At 33.1% G+C, this 21,398-nt stretch overlaps 1 protein-coding gene across 1 annotated transcript in view; it reads right to left on the reverse strand.

The window, feature by feature from the left end:
• Window positions 1-426: 426 nt before the first annotated feature.
• Window positions 427-21,398, reverse strand: part of LOC149797067 (carbonic anhydrase-related protein 10-like) — a 132,944-nt gene continuing 111,972 nt past the window's right edge. The window contains exons 4-11 of the mRNA XM_089961742.1: window positions 16,283-16,416; window positions 15,681-15,872; window positions 11,180-11,275; window positions 10,316-10,415; window positions 8,573-8,727; window positions 7,027-7,143; window positions 1,137-1,176; window positions 427-675 (exon numbers count right to left, since the gene is read on the reverse strand). Coding sequence (XP_089817868.1) covers window positions 653-675; window positions 1,137-1,176; window positions 7,027-7,143; window positions 8,573-8,727; window positions 10,316-10,415; window positions 11,180-11,275; window positions 15,681-15,872; window positions 16,283-16,416 — 857 coding nt within the window. The 3' untranslated portion in view covers window positions 427-652. The remainder of the gene's footprint in view (window positions 676-1,136; window positions 1,177-7,026; window positions 7,144-8,572; window positions 8,728-10,315; window positions 10,416-11,179; window positions 11,276-15,680; window positions 15,873-16,282; window positions 16,417-21,398) is intronic.

The following is a 21,398-nucleotide window of genomic DNA, read 5'->3' on the forward strand; positions in this document are numbered from 1 at the left end:
TGATATATAACAAACCAAAGTTGATTGTAATTGTTTCCATAATTAATGTTAAGCTGTATGGTATATTATTCGAAACGTCGTTCCATTACGGAAACGCCCCGAAACAAAACCATAAAACTCAAACAACAACAAAAAAAAACATATCCCACTGCTGACAGCTACGCTGTAATTTAAATTGTTTTACAATCATACCAACTAAACATTACAAATACAGTTTTCAAAATCTATACAATATCTGAAACCAGATCTCACCCTTACATATGAATTCTTAACAAAAGCTCTGCGCAGCTGCTACTCATACTACTACTACTGCTTGTCTGCAATATATATATATATATATATATATATATATATATATATATATATATATATATATATATATATATATATATATATATATAAAGCACACGTTTATGTATAATTGTGTATAATTGCATTGCAGCTCGAGAAAGTTAATATGTTTCTATTCATTCAGATATTTCGAATATATCCATCCTTGACCCACATCATATTGACCTCTATCATAGTCGGCTATATGCACATTTGCATTCGGAACATCCTGGTGAGCAATTTGGTTCTACGGCTGTCAACCACTGGTGGGTAAATTTTGGATAACTCTTTCGTTCTGATGCCAAGTTCGATTCCTTGGAAATCAGTCTTTCAGAAGTGCATTTACTAAAAGAAAGAAAATACATCTCAGTAATGCACCTAGCACAAAATGGATGTATACATTACTAAATGCTGTTTTCTTGACTAATAACAAGAGTACAAAGAAATACTTTCTCAATGGTATGCAGTTCATGAATTAGTCGAAGTTGTGATCGGATATTTATTGCTTAGGACAATATATACTGTACTTTAATAACCTTTTCCGCTTACTTTATATTGCGTGAAAGGAATAGTCACACATTTCGATATATTTTTCATAACCTTTCATATAAATTAGCTATTTTATTCTCTAATTACGAACTTGTTCCATAACAATGCAAGGTAGAAAACAATAAGATTGTAATAATCTTAAAATAAGTTGTGAAAATTCTCTCTCTCTCTCTCTCTCTCTCTCTCTCTCTCTCTCTCTCGTGTGGATGACAATTTGTGAAAGGTTAATACATTCGCTGGCATTTTTTAAACCTTACCTTGATAAAACATGTTGACGTCCATATCACACAATCGAGACTGTAAATATTAATGAAAATAGAAATTAATACAGTTCTTAAAATATGGAAAAGTTCGTTTGACGTATGGTTGTTACTTATATAGGTTGTATGTTTATGGATGAATTGCAATTAACGAATAGAATAACAGATTGTTAGAAGGTAGTGGCCACGACACAAAATTACGCAATGTTCTGTCGTTATAATGAAGACCCCACATGTCACAATAAAGTTTACCAATTATGCAGTCATTACCACACCTCTATCATCTTATTAAATCATGTAATAAACTTGAGAATTTTGTAATAAACATGTAATAAAATAGAGAATTTTGTAATAAACATGTAATAAAATTGAGAGAAAAAATTAGTCTACATATGTTTCTGGATGTAACTGCTGCAATGAAGAAAACATTCCAAAGGCAAACTTAGCAATTTAAAATATTGATCTTTGTTTGTGTCTGCAAAATTAGAAGATAAATTAACGAAGCACTTTTGTAAATATGTTATACCCACTACTACTACTACTACTACTACTACTACTACTACTAATAATAATAATAATAACAATAATACTGTTTATTTGTAATACAGGACACTGGCCCATGATACATATCCATACATCAAGCGGTACCAAAAGATAATACTGTGCGTAACAGAAGAACATCATATCTATAACACGCAATATACACGAAAGTAATCATTACTGCGTGTTTCGCATTGGGTGAGATACAAGTATATACTAAATATTAATCAAACAAACGGATTTAAGGGTAACCCTAAAACTTGTATGAAGCAAGATTTGTAATAATGGTCTTAAGTCTCATGTAGCAGGAGTCGTTGATAAAACGGTTTCTCTAATCTTTAAGGCTTTTATAGTAAACATTACTAAATTAGTCATCAGAATTTTGCTAGTATCATTGTGTATAAAGTACCTAAATTTTTCTACAGTTGAATTTTTATATTCAAAGGTGGGTAAATATTTTCTTCGTATTTCTCCATATAGCGGACAAGCAGTAATAAAATGGAATTCATTTTCGATGTTAACGTTTCAAATTTAACACAATCTTTCCTCATAGCAATTACTTTCTTATCTTCCGGTATTACCTCTGATTGACAAGTTCCCCACTCTAAGCAAAGTGATTAAATAACAAAGATCGTTATCTCCCAACTATTATATATATATATCTTTGACAAGTAAATTCTACTCCCAATGACCTATCTTTCAGTCTTTCCATCGACTTATTCTCATCCTGCCTGAAATTATCTCTTTCTGAACAATCTAAGAAATGTATTTTCATCATCTACGCCCTGAGTACACCAAACATTGCCAAGTCAAAATGTAAATAGAAGCTTTTGAACACAGTTAGCCCAGCAATCACAATTGTAACCCCCATCTTAACTGTAAATCGTAGCATTGTGTAGGACATCTGTCTCCCGGAATTTTTAGAATTCTTAACCAAAATTTCAAAATACATTTATATCTTATACATTGCATACAAATTCTTCCTAATTCGTTAAATACAAATGTATTTGGAGTAGACTTAGATGTACCAAGGATATATTTCCAAAAGACTAATGAGCGTTTTTCAATATCATTGGCATCATAGAACATCCAAACCTCAGCTCCAAAATTAAGTATGGGAGCTATCGTGGCGTCTAACAGACGAAACAATCCAGTTACAGGTAATAATAATAATAGTAACAACAATAACAATAATAATAATACTAATAATAATAATAGTAATAACAATAACAATAATAATAAGTACTTAATACAGTTTACTTAATACAGTGGTTAATCTTTATAAGCGCTAAGCTCTTTTTAATATTAGATAATACAAAAGAACTTATACAACGACAAGAATGCAAAGACAAACACCATGAAATTACAAAACAAGCTGGAAAAAAATAAGGCAGTAAGTTTTTAATTCTGTTCTTGTAGTCGTTCACGGAGCTGGGCCCAGCTACGCAAAAGGACATTGTCCGTATGATTTCTTTTTAACAGTGGGAATAACTTTCAAGATAGGATGTGCACATGGGTGAGATCAGATGGGTATATTTGATTGGAGCCAGCTGACATAAAGATTTCGTGTTTGATTCTGGATCGGACAGTAGACACTGGAGGTTACTGAGCCGGGAGAGGTGTGCTCAGTTCTTCGTACTCTAAAAATGACCCAAACATCAGTGTTTTGATCTTTTTGAAGTTTCTGTAGTAGATACAACAGTGCAGTTTTGAAATTAATAAGGAACACATAAGTGTTTCTGTGGCATCAACCGAAATAAGACTGCGACTGGCGCAGATGAATCTCAGCAGCAAATATGAAGTTTTGCATGTGTTCTTGATAATTTGGCGCAGTGAGAGATTACTGCTGAGAGTGACACATACATTTCGCACTGACTGTGTAAATTTAATGTTGGTATTTGCTGTACCTGTTTGAGGTAAAAGACGAGAAAGAGAAAGTCTTTGCGTGCTGACCAGAATGGATTCAGTTTTTTCACAATTGATCTGTTACATGTTATCCATGACTTCACGTCGCAAATGCACCTCTCTACGCATTGGTCGGAAGCCTCAGCTTCAGTTGGGCAACTTGATTTGTATATTTGAGTGTCATCAGCGTATAACTGGTGTTACATCGGATGTATATCTATGACACTTGGCAGCCGCTGAGGGTATATAATGAAGACAACTGGGCGGAGAGAATACAGTGGAACATCAAGACATAGATTAATAGGGCTGGACTGGTTTCCATTCAAGTACACAATTTGTATCCTGTTGACTAAGTAGGACTTTGAACCACAGGAAGGATGTTTCTTAAGTACCAAATGCGTGCTGGAAAATGTGGAGCAATATATCATAACTTCTTTTCTCGAATGCTGCAGAAAAATCAAGGAGGGCGAGGACAGTAATCTTTCCACTATTCAAAACAGAGGGAAGGTCATTAACCATTTTCAGAAGGTCAATTTCAGTACTATGGGGAGGGCGATATGCTGATTGTATATTGCTTAAAAGACTATTTGAATTCAGAGGAGATACAGGTTAAAATATTACATTCGTTCTTTAAATCGTTTTGATCAGACGTCGGTTTCTTCCACAGAGAATTTACAATTATTTATAACATCAGTTATTAAAGGCAATATTGAATCTAAACCATCAGGTAACATTGATGTCAAAATCTGATCGAGTTCACGTAACAAAGGAGCACTCTTCATCACAGCTGTTTGCACTAAAACCACAGAGATAAGTTCAATTGTTAAAAGGTGCCGTTGAAATTCTGTATCACAACATAAATGTTTCATTGAAAAATTGTGTTGTCAAGCTTATCTCTAATGGTTTGTACTTTGTCACGGAAGAAATTTGCATAAAAGGGACGGAAGGTCGACCTGATAAAAGGTCGTTAGAAGTGTACATTTTAATCCTGGACATTAGCTCTGAGAGCTCTGTGCAGCAGGAACTCTAAGTGATCTTAGTACCGTAGTAGGCTGATTTCGCTGCATCAGCTATATTTGTGACATGTGACATTCTTCTTAGCAGCTTCGTATATCTGCGTAAGAATATTGAGGATAGTGGAAAGCCAAAGTCTCTGAGCCGTACAGCCATCTCTTTTAGCACAGCGAGACTGGTCCGTAACACTACTATACCAAAGAGATCATTTTTGAATTGATAATCTGCACTTGGTTGCTGTAGCATGTTTGTCAAGCAATCAAAGCAAGCACTTAGCAATTTTTACTGATGTAGGAGGTAACGAAGTTGTTAAGTTAGCTTGTATGTCATGCATTAATTAGGTTCTATTTATCATACGGATGTTTCTTTTAGCAGCAAACAAAGTTGGAGGGTTGGGGACTCATACGTCGAGAGGGCATATGACTCAGAGATGATGATCCAAATTATTGGTACACCAACGAACCATGTATAATATTGCGTCAGTTTTACGAAGAATCCAGTCAAATGTGTGACCATGTTTGTTGGTGGGATGGCTAACTGATTGAGGTCACAAAAATGAATAAAATCTACGTGCTTTTATGTGTATGTATTTCTAGGCAGTCAAAGTAAAAGTGTATATCTCCAAGAACAATTTAGATGACTCCTTGAGAATTTCCATACTCCAGGATGTTAGGAAACTATTCCAAAATGAGAGATTCAGTCAGGTTGATTTTAGCTTCATTTACCCAGAATACATTTTGATATTTATCTGACGGATGACAAGCACTGCGAAATGTAATATAAAAACCTAAAATAAATGACCATAAATAGGCTATGATCAAAGGGTGGAATTCATCTGAAGAAATGTCCGATAAAAATGAATCATATTCGATGATCTGATTTGGATCAATAACATCTGATACTGAATAAGTGTGATTGCACTTGTATGTGTGTTGCATTCGACGAGAAACATACATCTTATTTCCCTAACATATCTTATATGTATATCTCCATGAGAGGAGATATATTTATTATTAATATAATAATCGTGCTTGTATAGAGTGACTAACCGATTTATTTCATCGAGTGCATGGTAAACTCTACTTTCATCTGTGAAGAAACTTGACTTTGTCACACACGAGTGAAAATTCTAAAGTTTTTCACCCCAATGAAATAATAACTAGGAAGAAGCAACTATATATATATATATATATATATATATATATATATATATATATATATATATATATATATATATATATATATATATATATATATATATTACAAAATTACTATCATACTGGTTAGAGAATTATAAATTCGTACGCTACGGAGAGTCGAAGCTAGGTCAGCGTGTAAACGGCTTGTCTGCACACACCAGCACCAGCCCATATTTCATATATGTATGTATGTATAGATATTTATATGTTTCTCATGCTCAAACATAAAGAGTAGGTATAATGTGTAAACGATTTATGTTGATATTTCTTTGGATAATGTCAGCTGTGAACGTGCATGTCTTTCTGTCTTTCTCTCGCAGAAAAAATGTGAGCAGTAGCATAATTCTCTTTCCTAATTCAAAGTAAGAAAGCACATGCTTGTAAGCAAAATAATAGGTTCGTAGTCGGATTCGAACGCAGGTCTTGAATGTGACAATCTGATATATTACCACTGCACCAAAGCAATAGATAACATATAAAGAAAGAATTTCCTTAGAAAATTAAATAATTCAGAGATTAACAACAACAAAAAATTCAACTTAAATCACCTGAATCATCGTGCCTAACATACAGGCCAGCAGAACCATGTAAATCATCATGTCAAAAGCATAAATCATTTTTCGAAAACGGCATCTAACATTGAGTAATGGCTATGTCTCACATTCCTTAAACGGTATCTAACATTGAGTAATGGCTATGTCTCACATTCCTTAAACGGTATCTAACATGGAGTAATGGCTATGTCTCACATTCCTTAAATGGTATCTAACATGGAGCAATGGTTCTGTCTCATTTCCCGAATAGGGTATCTAACACAGAGTACTGGCAATGTGTCACTTTTCTAAAACATTATCTAACACAGAGTACTGGCAATGTGTCACTTTTCTAAAACAGTATATAACATAGAGTACTGGCAATGTCTCACTTTCAGAAAACGGTATTTGACATAAAGTATTATATGTCTCTCTTTTTGAAAACGGTATCTAACATAAAGTACAGTCAATATCTCACTTTTCGAAAACAGTATCTAACATAGAGTACTGGCTATGTCTCACAATATATACCAACCTTCATTGTTTTATTTATCTATTCATTTTATTACACATTCATGATTGTTGATACAGCCATTCTATCTTGGCAGACTAATTTTATAAATATTGAAATAAATGTGCATATTAGCATGAATTGTTAAGGTTGACATAAAGATTGCTACAGGTAAAATTTGCTACCTTTCTCCGTCCCTTGAAATTAATATTTGTCCGTACAGTTCTATGATTTAAAGGCATAATTGGTCGTCTATTGGCATGCATCCATTCAGGATGGGACCTTTTTAACAGGTTCTTTAGCTGAAACAGAAAAAGAATGATGATGCACACACAGCGGATCCTGCATTAGGTAATTTGTGTCTAAGAAGTCATGAACAACTGGATCGTTGATTTTTAAACCTACACCTTTGATGTAATTTAATGGATAGGTAAAGTGCATCTCACTGTACATGAATTTAAGTGAATTGCGCCTGGGTATATATAAATTTAAGTAAGGTTCGTTTAGGTGTACATGTGAACGTGAGGTTAGGTAAAATGAGTCTCGGTGTATATGAGAGTACCTAAAGTGCGTCTCGATGTACATGATGTTAGGTAAAGGGGGTTTATTTTGTACATGTGAACGTGAGGTTAGGTAAAATAAGTCTCGGTGTATATGAGAGTACCTAAAGTGCGTCTCGATGTACATGAGGTTAGGTAAAGGGCGTTTATTTTGTACATGTGTACGTGAGTTTAAGTATATAATTTTAGGTAAAATGTGTCTCTGTGTACCAAACATTAGGTAAAGTGTGTCTCGGTGTAAATGGTTTTAGTTAAAATGGGTCTCTGTATACAAAACATTGGGTAAAGTTTGTCTCAGTGTAAATGGTTTTAGGTAAAATGTGTTCTGGTCTACATAAGTTTAGGTAAAGTGCGTTTAGGTATACATTGGTTTAGGTAAAAATGTGTTCTTGTGTACATGGGTTTAGGTGTACATGGGTTGGGTGCACATGGATTGGGGTGTACATGGGTTTGGGTGTACATGGGTTGGTTGTACGTGGATTGGGTGTACATGGGTTGGGTGTACATGGATTGGGTGTACATGGGTTTAGGTGTACATGGGTTGAGTGTACATGGGTTTAGTTGGACTTGATAAAGATATGTGTATTAATATTGTCATTTGATATTAACCTACACATACTAGTTTTTTCTTAGCCATAGTTAACATAAGGAAAATATTCCTCAGTAACATATAATCAACAAAACATTGATGAAAGGACGTTAAATTCATTTTGTACTTAGTATAAAGCCGAAAAATACACATTGTCTTCGAGCACAAATTTATCAAAATCCAACAATATTTTTGCAAGTTACATGCAAAGGATAGTTTGAATTAAATAAAGTCCATATGGCTCCTGTACATTGCCATGAAGAGAAGTAATGAATTATGTTAATATTTAGAGTGTACAGGTATTTTGTTTTAATGTCAATATAATAATGTTTCGGACACACAAAGAATACATTAGACATATTTCGGTTTCTACGTGTAACAAAATGCATATGTAGTACAACATTCTAAAGCAAATGTGTGCGCATGTGTTGCACGGTGTGCTCATGTTATGCCTGCTGCCCTTCAGTGACTATAATCGTCTAAATTCACCAGACTTGTTTGAGAACTGACAGGCAAGAATGGAAGAAGACAGATTTTGTTATGGTTAATCGGACTCTTGTATCAGAACAGTCCTTACATTACCTGCATTGACGGAATATGTATAGGCTTATTAAAAATGATCCACGTGGCCGTTTCCTGGCAACCCGGCTGCGTAAGGGAACCCGAATATGTCATGTAATGCTCGGTCTTTGGCAAAAGGTCTTCAATTGAGAAGTAATGAATGTCTGTCATTTTACCTGAGGATACAAAACAACAAAACATACATCAAAATTTGCTCATTTTTCTATTTTCTAGCAATTGAAATTGTATGTCTTGCATTATGATTATATTATAATTTAATATATATATATATATATATATATATATATATATATATATATATATATATATATATATATATATATATATATATATATATATATATTTGTAGCAAAGTTTTTCTGCCATGTCACATACGTATACATTATGCAAAAATACATTCTATCATTTCTTGATGCCATCCCTTTTGACCTACCACTGTTTTCATGATTAATAATAAAACAATGTATGAGAGAAACCATACAATTGCAGATAAAGAGGACTTAACTGAAACGCCCAGGTTTGGACATAAGAACACTGAACCAGTAGTAACAAACTACGCTGGAATGGAATCGTAAAAAAAAAACATATATTAAAATATGGCAATCAATTTCACATAAAAATTATGAACGTTTACGCATACGGAACCTAAGTTCAGATCAGATATTCGGTGCAAAAGGCCTGGTCATCGAGATACATGTGCCTGACGCATCTAGTGCCACTGAACATTGGTATGCCTGCAAAGTGCTGGCGAAATTTGTGGAACACTTCCAAGCCACCTGTTTGCGTATCGGTACCTGATATATCCATTTGTTTGATGATATCCTCCTTCGTGACAGACTTCATGAAAGAACACAGCATCCAAACGTAACCACATACTCCATACAGACCTGATATAGGTCCGATGGATGTTTGGCTGTGACCTATTATCAAATATTCTCTGTAGGGAAGACAATTTGTAAAGCCTCCATGTGGTTGGAATCACAGTTTTCCAATGTATGAACAACACTCCAGAAAGTGAATACAAAATGACATTTGATATATGAATAATCAGATTCAAAAAGATTTTAAGAGTTCATTAGAAGTAATTTGAGGTGCTGCACTGGCATACTATTAAAAAAATAAAGAACCTTATTGCAAAGTGCGTTCATATTCAAAGTTATTTAGATGCTCATCGTACGGTTGGAACGTGTTGGTGTTTTACGGCACGGCTGCACCAGTCGCCCATGCAATAGAAGTAAAATGTATGCCCGAAGACAGACCATGGTAACTGAACACACATCCCTTCAGGATAGATTTATTAACAGTTATTAATAACAGTGGCGTTTTAGATCTAGTAATGACAACTCGTACTATGTTATTAAATGATCAATAATGACACCTTGTACTATATTATTAAATTAAACAATAAACTGTTTCACATACGATCAACAAAACGACGGTCGAAGAAGCATTATTCAACAAAATGATCTGAACGTTCAGAATAATTGTGATTCAGGAACATTAGAGGTACTCCAGTGCAACGGTTTTTTTTCTTCTTTTTTCGTTTCTTTCATTTTCATAAGCGCGATAATTACAAAAGACAACATTACAGTATATTTGAGATAAGCACCAATTTTAGATCCAAAAATGATAATTTTAGTACTCATATTCATATTCCCGTGTGCATCTGTACCAAGGACTGTTTAAATGTATACGTCAATTAAATCGTCACGTAAAATCAAAGAAGACATTCTCTCTACTCACGCTTTCCTCCAGCACCCGTTGACCAATTGCCAATTTCAATTTCTGTTAATTTATTTTCAAACGTACTGAAAGCTCTATTCATATCAGCTTCATCGTTGACCTGTGTTGAATAATAATAATAATAATAATAATAATAACAATAATAATAATAATAATACTTGTAAATACACTAGAATTTAATGGTAAGATCTGCTAAAGTTAAAATATTATTTGTTTTTATTTTATATTGAATCACAATATTGGAGATCTGTGATTATTTTATTCCATTCTTGTAAAACTTTTGTACTGATCCCAAACAGACTGAAACAAGAAAAACCTTCTCCCCCACCCCGACATCATTTTATTCCGCTAAAATTTAAGCAAAACTAACCAGACGTTGTGTATCGAAACGCTAGATTAAAATGTCATCTATCCAGCTCATTCCGATCTACAGAACGATATCGGGTGAATGATTCATGTCCCTTGTTCTGAACGTTGTACAGTTAATTTACGTTGATCAAACGTTTTTTCAAAAGTACTTATAGATGTTTTCGCCTCTTCGTAAGTATTATTAACTTTATTATTTTCAGTCAGAAAATGGACGAGGATTACCCTTGACCTGGCGGATGTATACGATTAAAACAAATTAACCACCCATTTAATTCTTATTATATCACTCTGGTTTTCAGTGAGATTAATTTTCGATGGAAAAATCATTTGAAAATCATATTATTACAACCTGAGGCAGGTAGAAGCAGGCATCTGCGAATTTGTTCCTTTCATTTTTCCAAATGGTCATTGTGCAAAATGTGTCTTCTTACCGTGTGTGACATATCAGATATCAAAAGCAATATTAAGGGCAAATCGTGCTATAAAAGTACTTACCAATACAAATACTGATAAAATTGCTAGACCCTTTGGACTAATGCTTGCCTCTTCATAGTTTTTATATAATTCTACGTTGTATGCGATGAAATTAATCTGCAATAAGCAAAGCAAATCTTGATTTTAGTTTTATTACAGGGACAAAATTATTGCTTAACCCCAGAAACATATTTGCAATATTATCATTGCAAAATGAATGTATATCTTTTCAGATCTTTTCAAGAAAGTTTATTAATTAGTTTCGTCTAAATCAAATCACATAAATAGCATACACCTTCTTGACGAATCAAACATATTTACTTAAACGTGTTCATTTTCCATTTTCAAATCTTGATAGTAATCGACAGCCTCATACTTAAGTTAATATGTGCGCGCGTGTGTGTTCCATCATCAGGTGCTTATCCCCTTTCCTAGAGCGTTTCGGCGCTGACCCGCAATACTCCTGGAGTGATTCGACAGAGTTGATCAGAATCATCAGACTCTGCCCGGAAGCGATTAGCTTTTCCATCGCTCCACTCTCTATGTCAATTCCAGTTTGAGGCTTTCACTGCCTGTTTGCCAGCCTTTGAGACTGCGGCTAGCTACTGTAATCCTGATGATTCCAATGTTACGCCAAAATGTCTGTTGTGCAAAGCCAAGGCATCCTATTTCCACCAAAAGATTCCAAGCAGTCCATCCGTTTTTATGGTAGTCATGAATGAGTGGCTAACACTTGGCCAATTTCTTTTTATGGACCTCCTCCATTCTAGCTTCCCATGACTGTCAGGTCTAAAAAAATCACCTGTTTGGTAGTTCCTGACCACACAAAATATCAAGTCTGAAGTTGGTGTTGCATATGTCATGCTGTCCTTTTACATCTGGCTGCATTTCCCAATCCTGCGCTGTTGTCAATATGCCGCTTACTCCAGTCTATTGCTTTTTGTGTCTCACAGCGTCTCATAAAGCTGATGAAGTCTGGACCACTTTCTCGCATACATTGATCATTTGATAAAACCGTAGTATTCGTCTTCGATTTTTGGATTTTGTTGCTATATATACAAAACCTTCCATTTCTGGTAAAGTATGTGACTAATTCCTTCATTTCCTTAATACTCTTCTGTAAATAATAATAATAATAATAATAATAATAACAATAATAATAATAATAATAATAATAATAAAAATAATAATAATAATAATAATAATGAGGACTTTGTATAGCGCCTAACCTTTAAAAGCTCTAAGCGCTTTACAACATTAGACAACACCTATAAGATAAAAAAAAAACAGATATAAGGATATGTTTACAAACACAAACACCATTAAATTAGAAAACATAAAAAACATGCTGAGAATTTTTAAGGTATGAAACATTATTAGGTCTTTAAGTTTGTTCTTGCAGTCGAAATAAGTGAGTTTTGAGAGCACTCTTGCATGTGATCACCGTGTCTTTGTGTCTAAGTTCAGTGGGCAATTTATTCCACGTTGCTGGGCCCTGGTATGCAAAAGAACGATGTCCATATGACTTTGTTTTCATAGTGGGAATAATGAGTATACGATTGTCAGAAGAGGAGTGTAAGTATCTTGCTGGTGTGTACACCTGGGTGAGGTCGGATAGGTATGTTGGACTAGAGTCCGTCAGTGAAACTTAGCACAGAGAACAAATTTTGTGTTTGATTCTGGATCGAATGGATAGGCAGTGTAGGGTATAGAGCAGCGGGGATGCGTGCTCTGATCGTGGTACTCTAAGTATGATCAGAGCAGCTGTGTTTTGATCCTTTTGAAGTTTTTGGAGTAGATATTGAGATGAACCAGACAGAACTGAGTTACAATAGTCCAGTCTTGAAAGTACTAATGAAAACACGAGTGTTTTAGTGACATCAGCTGAAAGACATTTGCGAATGGAGCTGCTGCGTCACAGCTCAAGATATGCAGCCTTGAATATGCGCATGACATGTTGGTGCAATGTGAGAGTACTGTCCAGAGTAACACCTAGATTGAAAATGTTCAATACATGCAGATAATCTTCATGAGAAAATATGTCACTGATAGCTCTACAGAACTTCAAAACACTCATTATTCTAGTTTTAAGCAACAGGAATATAAAAAAATGTCCTTCAATCTTTCCGTTAAGGTCTACAAAACACTTACACACCTTGGAGTCTTTATCAAAGCAATTTACACATTCATTTTTCTATCTGAGACAAATGAACATGATAAAAACTTTAGTATCATATATTATTGTATATATAGTATAAATATGCAGTCTAAATATACAATATAATATAAATATGCAGTGCAATTATGCAGTCTAAATATACAGTCTAAACATGGTCTAAATATGTAGTCTAAATATACACTCTAAATATGCAGTCTAAATATAGCAAACATATACAGTCTAAATATATAAGTCTGCAATCTAAAAGCACAATCAACCATTTATTCTAAACATAAACTCAAGATATGAAGTGTACGTATACAGTCTAAATATTCAGTATAAATATACAGTCTAAATACAGGGTCAAAATATGCAGCATAAATATACAGTATAAATATCCAGTCTAAATATGCAGTATAAAAATAAATTATAAATATCCAGTCTAAATATGCATTATAAATATACAGTATAACCAATCTAAATATGCATTATAAATATCCAGTCTAAATATGCAGTATAAAAATAAATTATAAATATCCAGTCTAAATATGCATTATAAATATACAGTATAACCAATCTAAATATGCATTATAAATATCCAGTCTAAATATGCAGTATATTTTACAGTATAAATTTCCAGTCGAAATAAGATAACTAAATATAGAGTCTAAATACATGGTCTAAATATGCGGTATAAAAATGCATTATAAATATCCAGTCTAAATATGCAGCATAAATATACAGTATAATATACAGTCTAAATATGCCGAATATTATATAGTATTAATATCTAGCCTAAATATGCATTATAAATATACAGGTCGACCAGTCTAAAAATGCTGTATAAATATACAGCAAAAATATCCAGTCTAAATATGCGGAATGGAGATGTACTGATTATATTAGGAACATCTTATATTAAACATTAATATATATTTTTTACAAATAAAAAATACCATAAAAGGAAAACACTTTATGTTGAAAAGTCACAAGTGTGTAATAAAAAAGCACCAGGATATAAACTGAATTTACAGTTAAAAATCTTTGGGTAGTCACAAATTCTTTTGGATTTATAATCGTTATGATCTAGCTGCAAGAGTCGGCAAATAGCATAGTGGAAGGTCTAACTTTTTAAATGTTGCTTAGTAAAGCTGATCATCTTCCCCAATAAACAATAAACAGAAATAACGACGAGGACGCATTTGGAAAACTATTCTGAAACAATAAACTCTTGATCTCACTTTGAACATTGATTTGTACAATACACAGAATCTACAACCATAATGCCTGTTGCGAGCATTCTGAAATGCACTCCAGCTGCAGCTAACTCAAACTGAACTGCACTAATCTAATATGTTTTGAAGTAATTATTGTTCGCTTCTTTTGGTTTTCCCAAGAGGTCGATGTTCCGCCCATCCCTTGTTCTGCCCAGTGACAAATAGCATGACGAAGGGTATTTTTCCTCTTTCTAATTCAATAAAAAGAGTTCCTAATTTTGTTCTGAATATTGACTTAGGCTGATTTGTGCAATGTTTAGAGAAATATTGTCCTTATTTGAGGAAATAAACACGAATAGCATCTCTATTTTGAACACACATCTGTTGGCGATGAAAAGAAATCGACGTTAGTTTGTTTCATTAGGAGATTATCTTGAGAAACTTAAGAGCCACAACATGTCGAATGAAGTTTAATGCAGGCATGTTTACAGCTATGTCTGTAAAAAATGTTTTCTACAAAAAAGCCTCGCATGAAATAAAACAAGTCAGCAGGTAAGTAGGAATTTCGGTGCACAAAATAATCTTTCCAAAACTATTGTAAAATGTAATGGAGACAAGAAAACAGATTTGAACATCTGTCTTCTGAAAGGATAACCTGAATACGGAAATAAATTAACTTTCTAATACAACGAAGGTCGGTAAATTAGCACCAGATAAAATGCGAGCTATTCATCAGTTGACATAAAAAGTGACCAGAGTTCTTGATTGAATTTTTTTCTTCTTCTAGAATCGAACACACACACACACACACACACACACACACACACACACACACACACATATATATATATATATATATATATATATATATATATATATATATATATATATATATATATATATATATATATATATATATATAATGAAAAAGCACCAGGATATAAACTGAAATTACAGTTAAAAATCTTTCGGTATAAATTTATATATATATATATATATATATATATATATATATATATATATATATATATATATATATATATATATATATATATATATATATATATATATATATAATGCATATGTATGTATGTATGTACGTACGTATTTATGTATGTTTGTATCATAGATGGGTTGTTGTGCTCACCTCTCCCGAAAAATGCCTATTCGCAACTGTGTGTTCAGACCCGTTATCTTTGTCATAACCGTAGTGAAGTTTGATTTGGGATAATCGGTACAGGTATGACAGAGGACCGGAACTAATATTAATGTGGTGGTGATTCTTTTCGGAGATCCAGAAGGTAACGTCATTTCCGGTGCTCACTAGTTGACCATTAACCTTTAAAATAGAAAGCACAGTCGTTATTTATTAAGCAGTTTACCCTGATATATATATATATATATATATATATATATATATATATATATATATATATATATATATATATATATATATATATATATATATGTTGAAACATCATTTATTGTCTCAGAAGGCTTCTACGACAATACAAATTTGCAACACATCTTCACCTTTCCTAATATTTATGCGTGACCTTCGAAGCCATTCTTATATTATCATGAATCTTGATCAACAAATGATCATTGCTCCGAATGGTTTAAATAGTAATGTTAATTGCTTTTTAGTGCACTAACGTGTTCTAATAGGCGATTATTCTACAAACCGAATCATGCAAAATGGGAATATCAACCTTTTGGTCATAGAAATATTCGGAAAGCAAAACTTACGTGTGTTAGATCTATTTGTACGTATTTGAGATGATGATCAAATAATAATGTTTCTGGTTTTATGTCGATGGGTGATTGGTGTTTCCCATTCTTGCATATCGTCCATTCTGGATTCATTCCCCATCTGCTGGGTCCTACAATCATAAAAATTTTAATGTAAGTGTTCTTGATGACTAAAAAATAAGTTGAACAGAAAATGTGTTAAGTAGAAATCACGTAAGAAGTCAGAGTTAATGTGTTTTACTTAAAAGAAAAGTGTAGAAATTAATTTCATGTAAGATGAGCACAATCTTTAATACAGTGCCGGTTAAAACTGTAGTTCTTAACATATAGACAGAAAACCTATCAAAGAACATTTGTTACGCAAATCGAGCTAACTCGCCCATAAATACTTCCAGCATGATTTGTTTCAGACTGTCATTCTTCTGGTTAATGTATATTTTTAAGGTTTTTCTAGCAAGTCAGCACCTAACCGATATATTCTTAAGCTCGTGTCAGATTCTGTGACCCCTTTGAGGCGGTCCGCACAGTAAGTATTAATCATAGTTATCACATAAAGAGCGACTTCTCGATATGAAATGAATTTGTCTTTGGAAAGACTATTCAAATTAATCTAAATATTAAAACAAGACATACAAAAAATTAAAATTACTTCTTAATATTTCTAGAACTGGCCTTAAAATAGTGTGACGTTAGAATGTAATGTAAGCGCTAGGAAGAAATTCTGAGTATAGATTGATATTATAGCTGGCGGTGTGTCATCGAGACAAAAAGTAGAATGATTTGTTAGTGGTCAAATTATGCTTATAGTGTAAATATAGTTTGTTTCAAATATTTTCTCGATTCTCTTAAAGAACTAATTATATATATATATATATATATATATATATATATATATATATATATATATATATATATATATATATATATATATCAGACAGAGCATTGTTTGCCTATTAACCTAGAAAATATGACTGGTTTCAAATATTTTAAGCGGCTTTCAATTTTGTTTCAATTAAAGAATATGTACTAATTGGACTGAGTACAAAGCTCTAATATTCTAAACATGCTTTATGATGATCAGCATTATTTCTGTTATATATGACACATTAACAGTTGATATAATAAATGCCTTTAAGTATGTATACTAAAACTGCATGAAGTTTGAACAAATTTAAGTGCTTTAAGGATGAGGCCAAAACTCATAAAGGAAACTGTTTTATTAATTAAGACAATTGTATTCAAGTTATGGCATATTTTAGACAATTATTTGTGTCTGTCGTACTGCCAGTGTATTGTACAATTTGATTAAATGACCCTCTTAAAAACAGCTGTGTCATTCTGTGTTATTTTTGTTTTTGTATTAATCATGTCTTTTTTCAAGGAAACGTATAGGAAATCGAATCTAAATAAAAAAGTTGTTTTGTTTGCTGCATTAACCACGCAGCAATTTTAATCTTGAGTCCCATCACTTGCCACAAGGATCATTTATTTTCCTGCGCTAACATTTTACGTGACAGATGAAATCAAAGTTTGAAACATAATACCATTTTCCATCATGTATTTAGATTGAAACGGTATGGCAAACTAACATTTGCTAATAAAGTATCTCTTTCCAATTTAATTTTGTAATGAAATTTGCAGATAATCATCAAGCATCTTTGCCATATGGAAAAATAATAAAGATACTAGAATAATGGTACTGTCAACGTACATGGAGGTATGAGTGAGAGATAATAAAGCATTTCTTAGCGCGAAAGATTAATAATTAAAAACATCCCAAAAATGCACTTCTAACTCCAATAGTCTTAAAGAATGAGGTGTCAGAATCATAAAGAAATATTGAGTGTAAACGTACATATCTTATAAATAGAAAATCGATGTCCGTACAATAGACAAACAACTTCGAAGATGTTTCTCCAATAGAGTTGAACACTAGAATATCTAATGAATAATGGAAAGGCTGCTTGCAAATATATGTATTAGCAATTTATTAGCAGCATTTGCAACATTATGATGTACAGTTATATTTATTTAAATATATAACCCTACTGTACGATATGATGAGTAAGAAAAATCCAGCTTATAAAAGCAAATTGTCACCAGTGAGCTATCACAGTAAACCGTACATGTAGAAGTGGTCTACAATTACAAACACACTAAGTACATACAGTTCAGTAGGCACTCAGTGCGCAATACACAACACATAACCACATAACCAAAATTATAACAATAAGACATATATACATACCTCACAAATTACAGGTCTTCATTGCCATAATACTATTTTTATTTTATGTACATAATTGAAAATACAGCAGCAAACCCACAAATAATTTGTTAGAATTGCATACAACTATACAGACTTATAAAACCCCGCTACACCAAAAGCATAGGAAACATGTATTTTAAGTTCCCATATGCACACGAAACAAAACATAACCAGAACGATTAAATAAAACATACCTTCCTTAACTACATATACAGGCAAAATTTCCTGTACATTTCACTAGAACACTACAAGTGTTGTGAAGTCAACTTTCAACATCATTAGTCATGTTTTTATTACTTTAATTCTAGAAAACAGCCGTGTTTATGATTCTGGGAGCATCAAATCTATAATTAAAAATGTTTCTGATCCGTGGAAATTATTTGGTAGCATTGTAGTGGCTGGGAAACAAATGTTTTGCTACACATAGTCTTAAGTCATCTCGTTACGATCTTTCGCCCGAGTATTTCGATATCTTTAGAGCAATTGCGATATGCCCGGGGAAATTTTGCGACCGGTCAGATCTACATTTCCTTTTTTCACCTCATTAGACCGCCTAATATGATCAACTGCTATGAACGAAGATTAGGTTTAAATCAGAAATGGAAACGCATTAGACATTGCTTCCAGCATATGAAAACGTCATGGACTGCTGTAAATAAGGGGAAAATAAATCAGATAAAAACGAGTGGTAAGACTATTGAAATCAATTATTTTAGTCACTGTTTTCTTAAACGAGTGTCTTCCAGGTGATAGAGAGGAACAGTATAACTTTACAATTTAATGTCGATGTACAATATCCGTTCTGTTTGTACAATATCCGTTCTGTTTGTACAATATCCGTTCTGTTTGTACAATATCCGTTCTGTTTTTAATTCGAAGGTCAAGACATGTTCGATAGTGAGTTCATCATTAGTTTAAATTATTGAGATGTCGAGTTCATTACGATTTAAAAGTTTGAAACGACGAGTAAGCTATAGCTTGCCTTTGGAACGGAATTGCATACATCACCATTAAATGTACAATATATTTTCTACTTCCGGTCGCATAGCAACTCGAGCCATTTGGGGGAACATAGTGTATAAACATGTAGACAAGCGGACTGTGGGATGTAATCTTATTGGGGATGCAATGGACACACCAGATGGAGACTCCTGTAGTTCAAAACTTGTACCAGGTATATCTTGAATCATATGACCATAAGGAATATTTGCTCTTGGAAACGTTCCAGTTGTTTCACGCCCCACTGTAGGGTGGTGCTGTTTATTTGGGGTGGAATGGGGTGGGGTGGGGGTGGAACCTTTCCTGCCTATCTCACCCTCAGATTCGTCAATGTAACTGCTTTCATTTAAGGCCAGTTGAACATTAAAGAGTGACTTCTACCATTATATGAATTGCTAAAATTATTCTCATTTCCGGATACTGAGCTGAGGAATTTTAAAGTTCTTTTAACTAAAAAAATAAAGAAATATTAAACCACACTTGTACTGTCAATGCGTACCCATAATTTATAAATGTATTGCAAAGATTAAGAAAGATGAGCGCTGCCTTTCATGGAATCATATATATATATAATCGTGTTGGGGATCCAATGGGCGAAACAGATGGTTCAGGCTTTTCAGGGTATAATTTCAATCGTATGCTCTAGTTGTTTCACGCCACTCTTTACGGTTGTGGGGCTTGTTTGATTTGGACGTCCTTATTCATAGTTCAGGTTCTGTTAATATGCATATTTAACGCTTTACCTTACAAACTATATAAAACACCACCTTAAATTTGTTGACTGAAAAAGGTGTAATCTGTCAGGGACACACTTAATTATATTGAGTCATGGGTTAGGTTATACTTCATAGTATTCCGTAATATTAAAGTAAAATTCGGGACATATATTCGAAATTTCTTGCCATTTCTTGAATTTCATAATATAATACGGGTTAAATTATCTTATACTTTCATAAACATGTTAAATAATACTAGGCAAAACTTCTGGAATATTTCAAGATCTTTAAGCTTTTCAAAGTCTCTGTTGGAATGGCGCTACATTCGTCTTGGATTTCGATTTTGCTAACAACGTTTATTAAGACATCAATTCCCAAAGTTAGTGCGCACTTGATCGTAATCACACGTCTCCTGCACCACTCGGAGGTAATCATCGATAAATAAAGTGCGTCTTCAATCCAAGCAGTCGTGATTTCCCGCGAGGAGTGATAGATGATCTGGTTTATCTCCACTGTAATCTTCCTGGATTTGGCATCGTATATTCCTTGTCTGGTGTATGCATGATTGGTGCCTTACTTATCTATACTGCTGTTGTTGTTCTTGTCGACCGTGTTTTCCCGTCGAGCTCTACTTGCTTAGCATGTTTGTACATCTATATCTGACAGTACAAAATTTGAACACGTGATATCGATATTTTACCAATATTACCAAACGCCCAATGTAGCATTTAGCTATTGAACTGTCTTTAGTAATCTCTATTCTCCAAGATATCCTAAGTTTAAAAAAACAACATATCATATATACTTGTCAACTTTACGTTCGACCTCCAACTCTGATAATAATAATAATAATAATAATAATTATAATAATAATAATAATAAATTCAGTAATTTAGGCCAAATAATTTGTTATAATACTTGTCACATATATACTTTGATAGAATAATTATTTTATGTATACTCGGTTTTAATACGTATCACAGATACTCGATTGTAATACTTTTCACGCGAAAACTTTGTTGCAATACATACCATTTTAGCACACTTTCTCTGTTATATTTATCACACATGTACTCTATTGCAATACTTATCACCATTTGATACGTCTTAATTATTATTACATATATAC

The sequence above is a fragment of the Sinohyriopsis cumingii genome, chromosome 6, assembly GCF_028554795.1.
Source record: "Sinohyriopsis cumingii isolate HCF-2022 chromosome 6, ASM2855479v2, whole genome shotgun sequence".
Lineage (NCBI taxonomy): Eukaryota > Metazoa > Mollusca > Bivalvia > Unionida > Unionidae > Sinohyriopsis > Sinohyriopsis cumingii.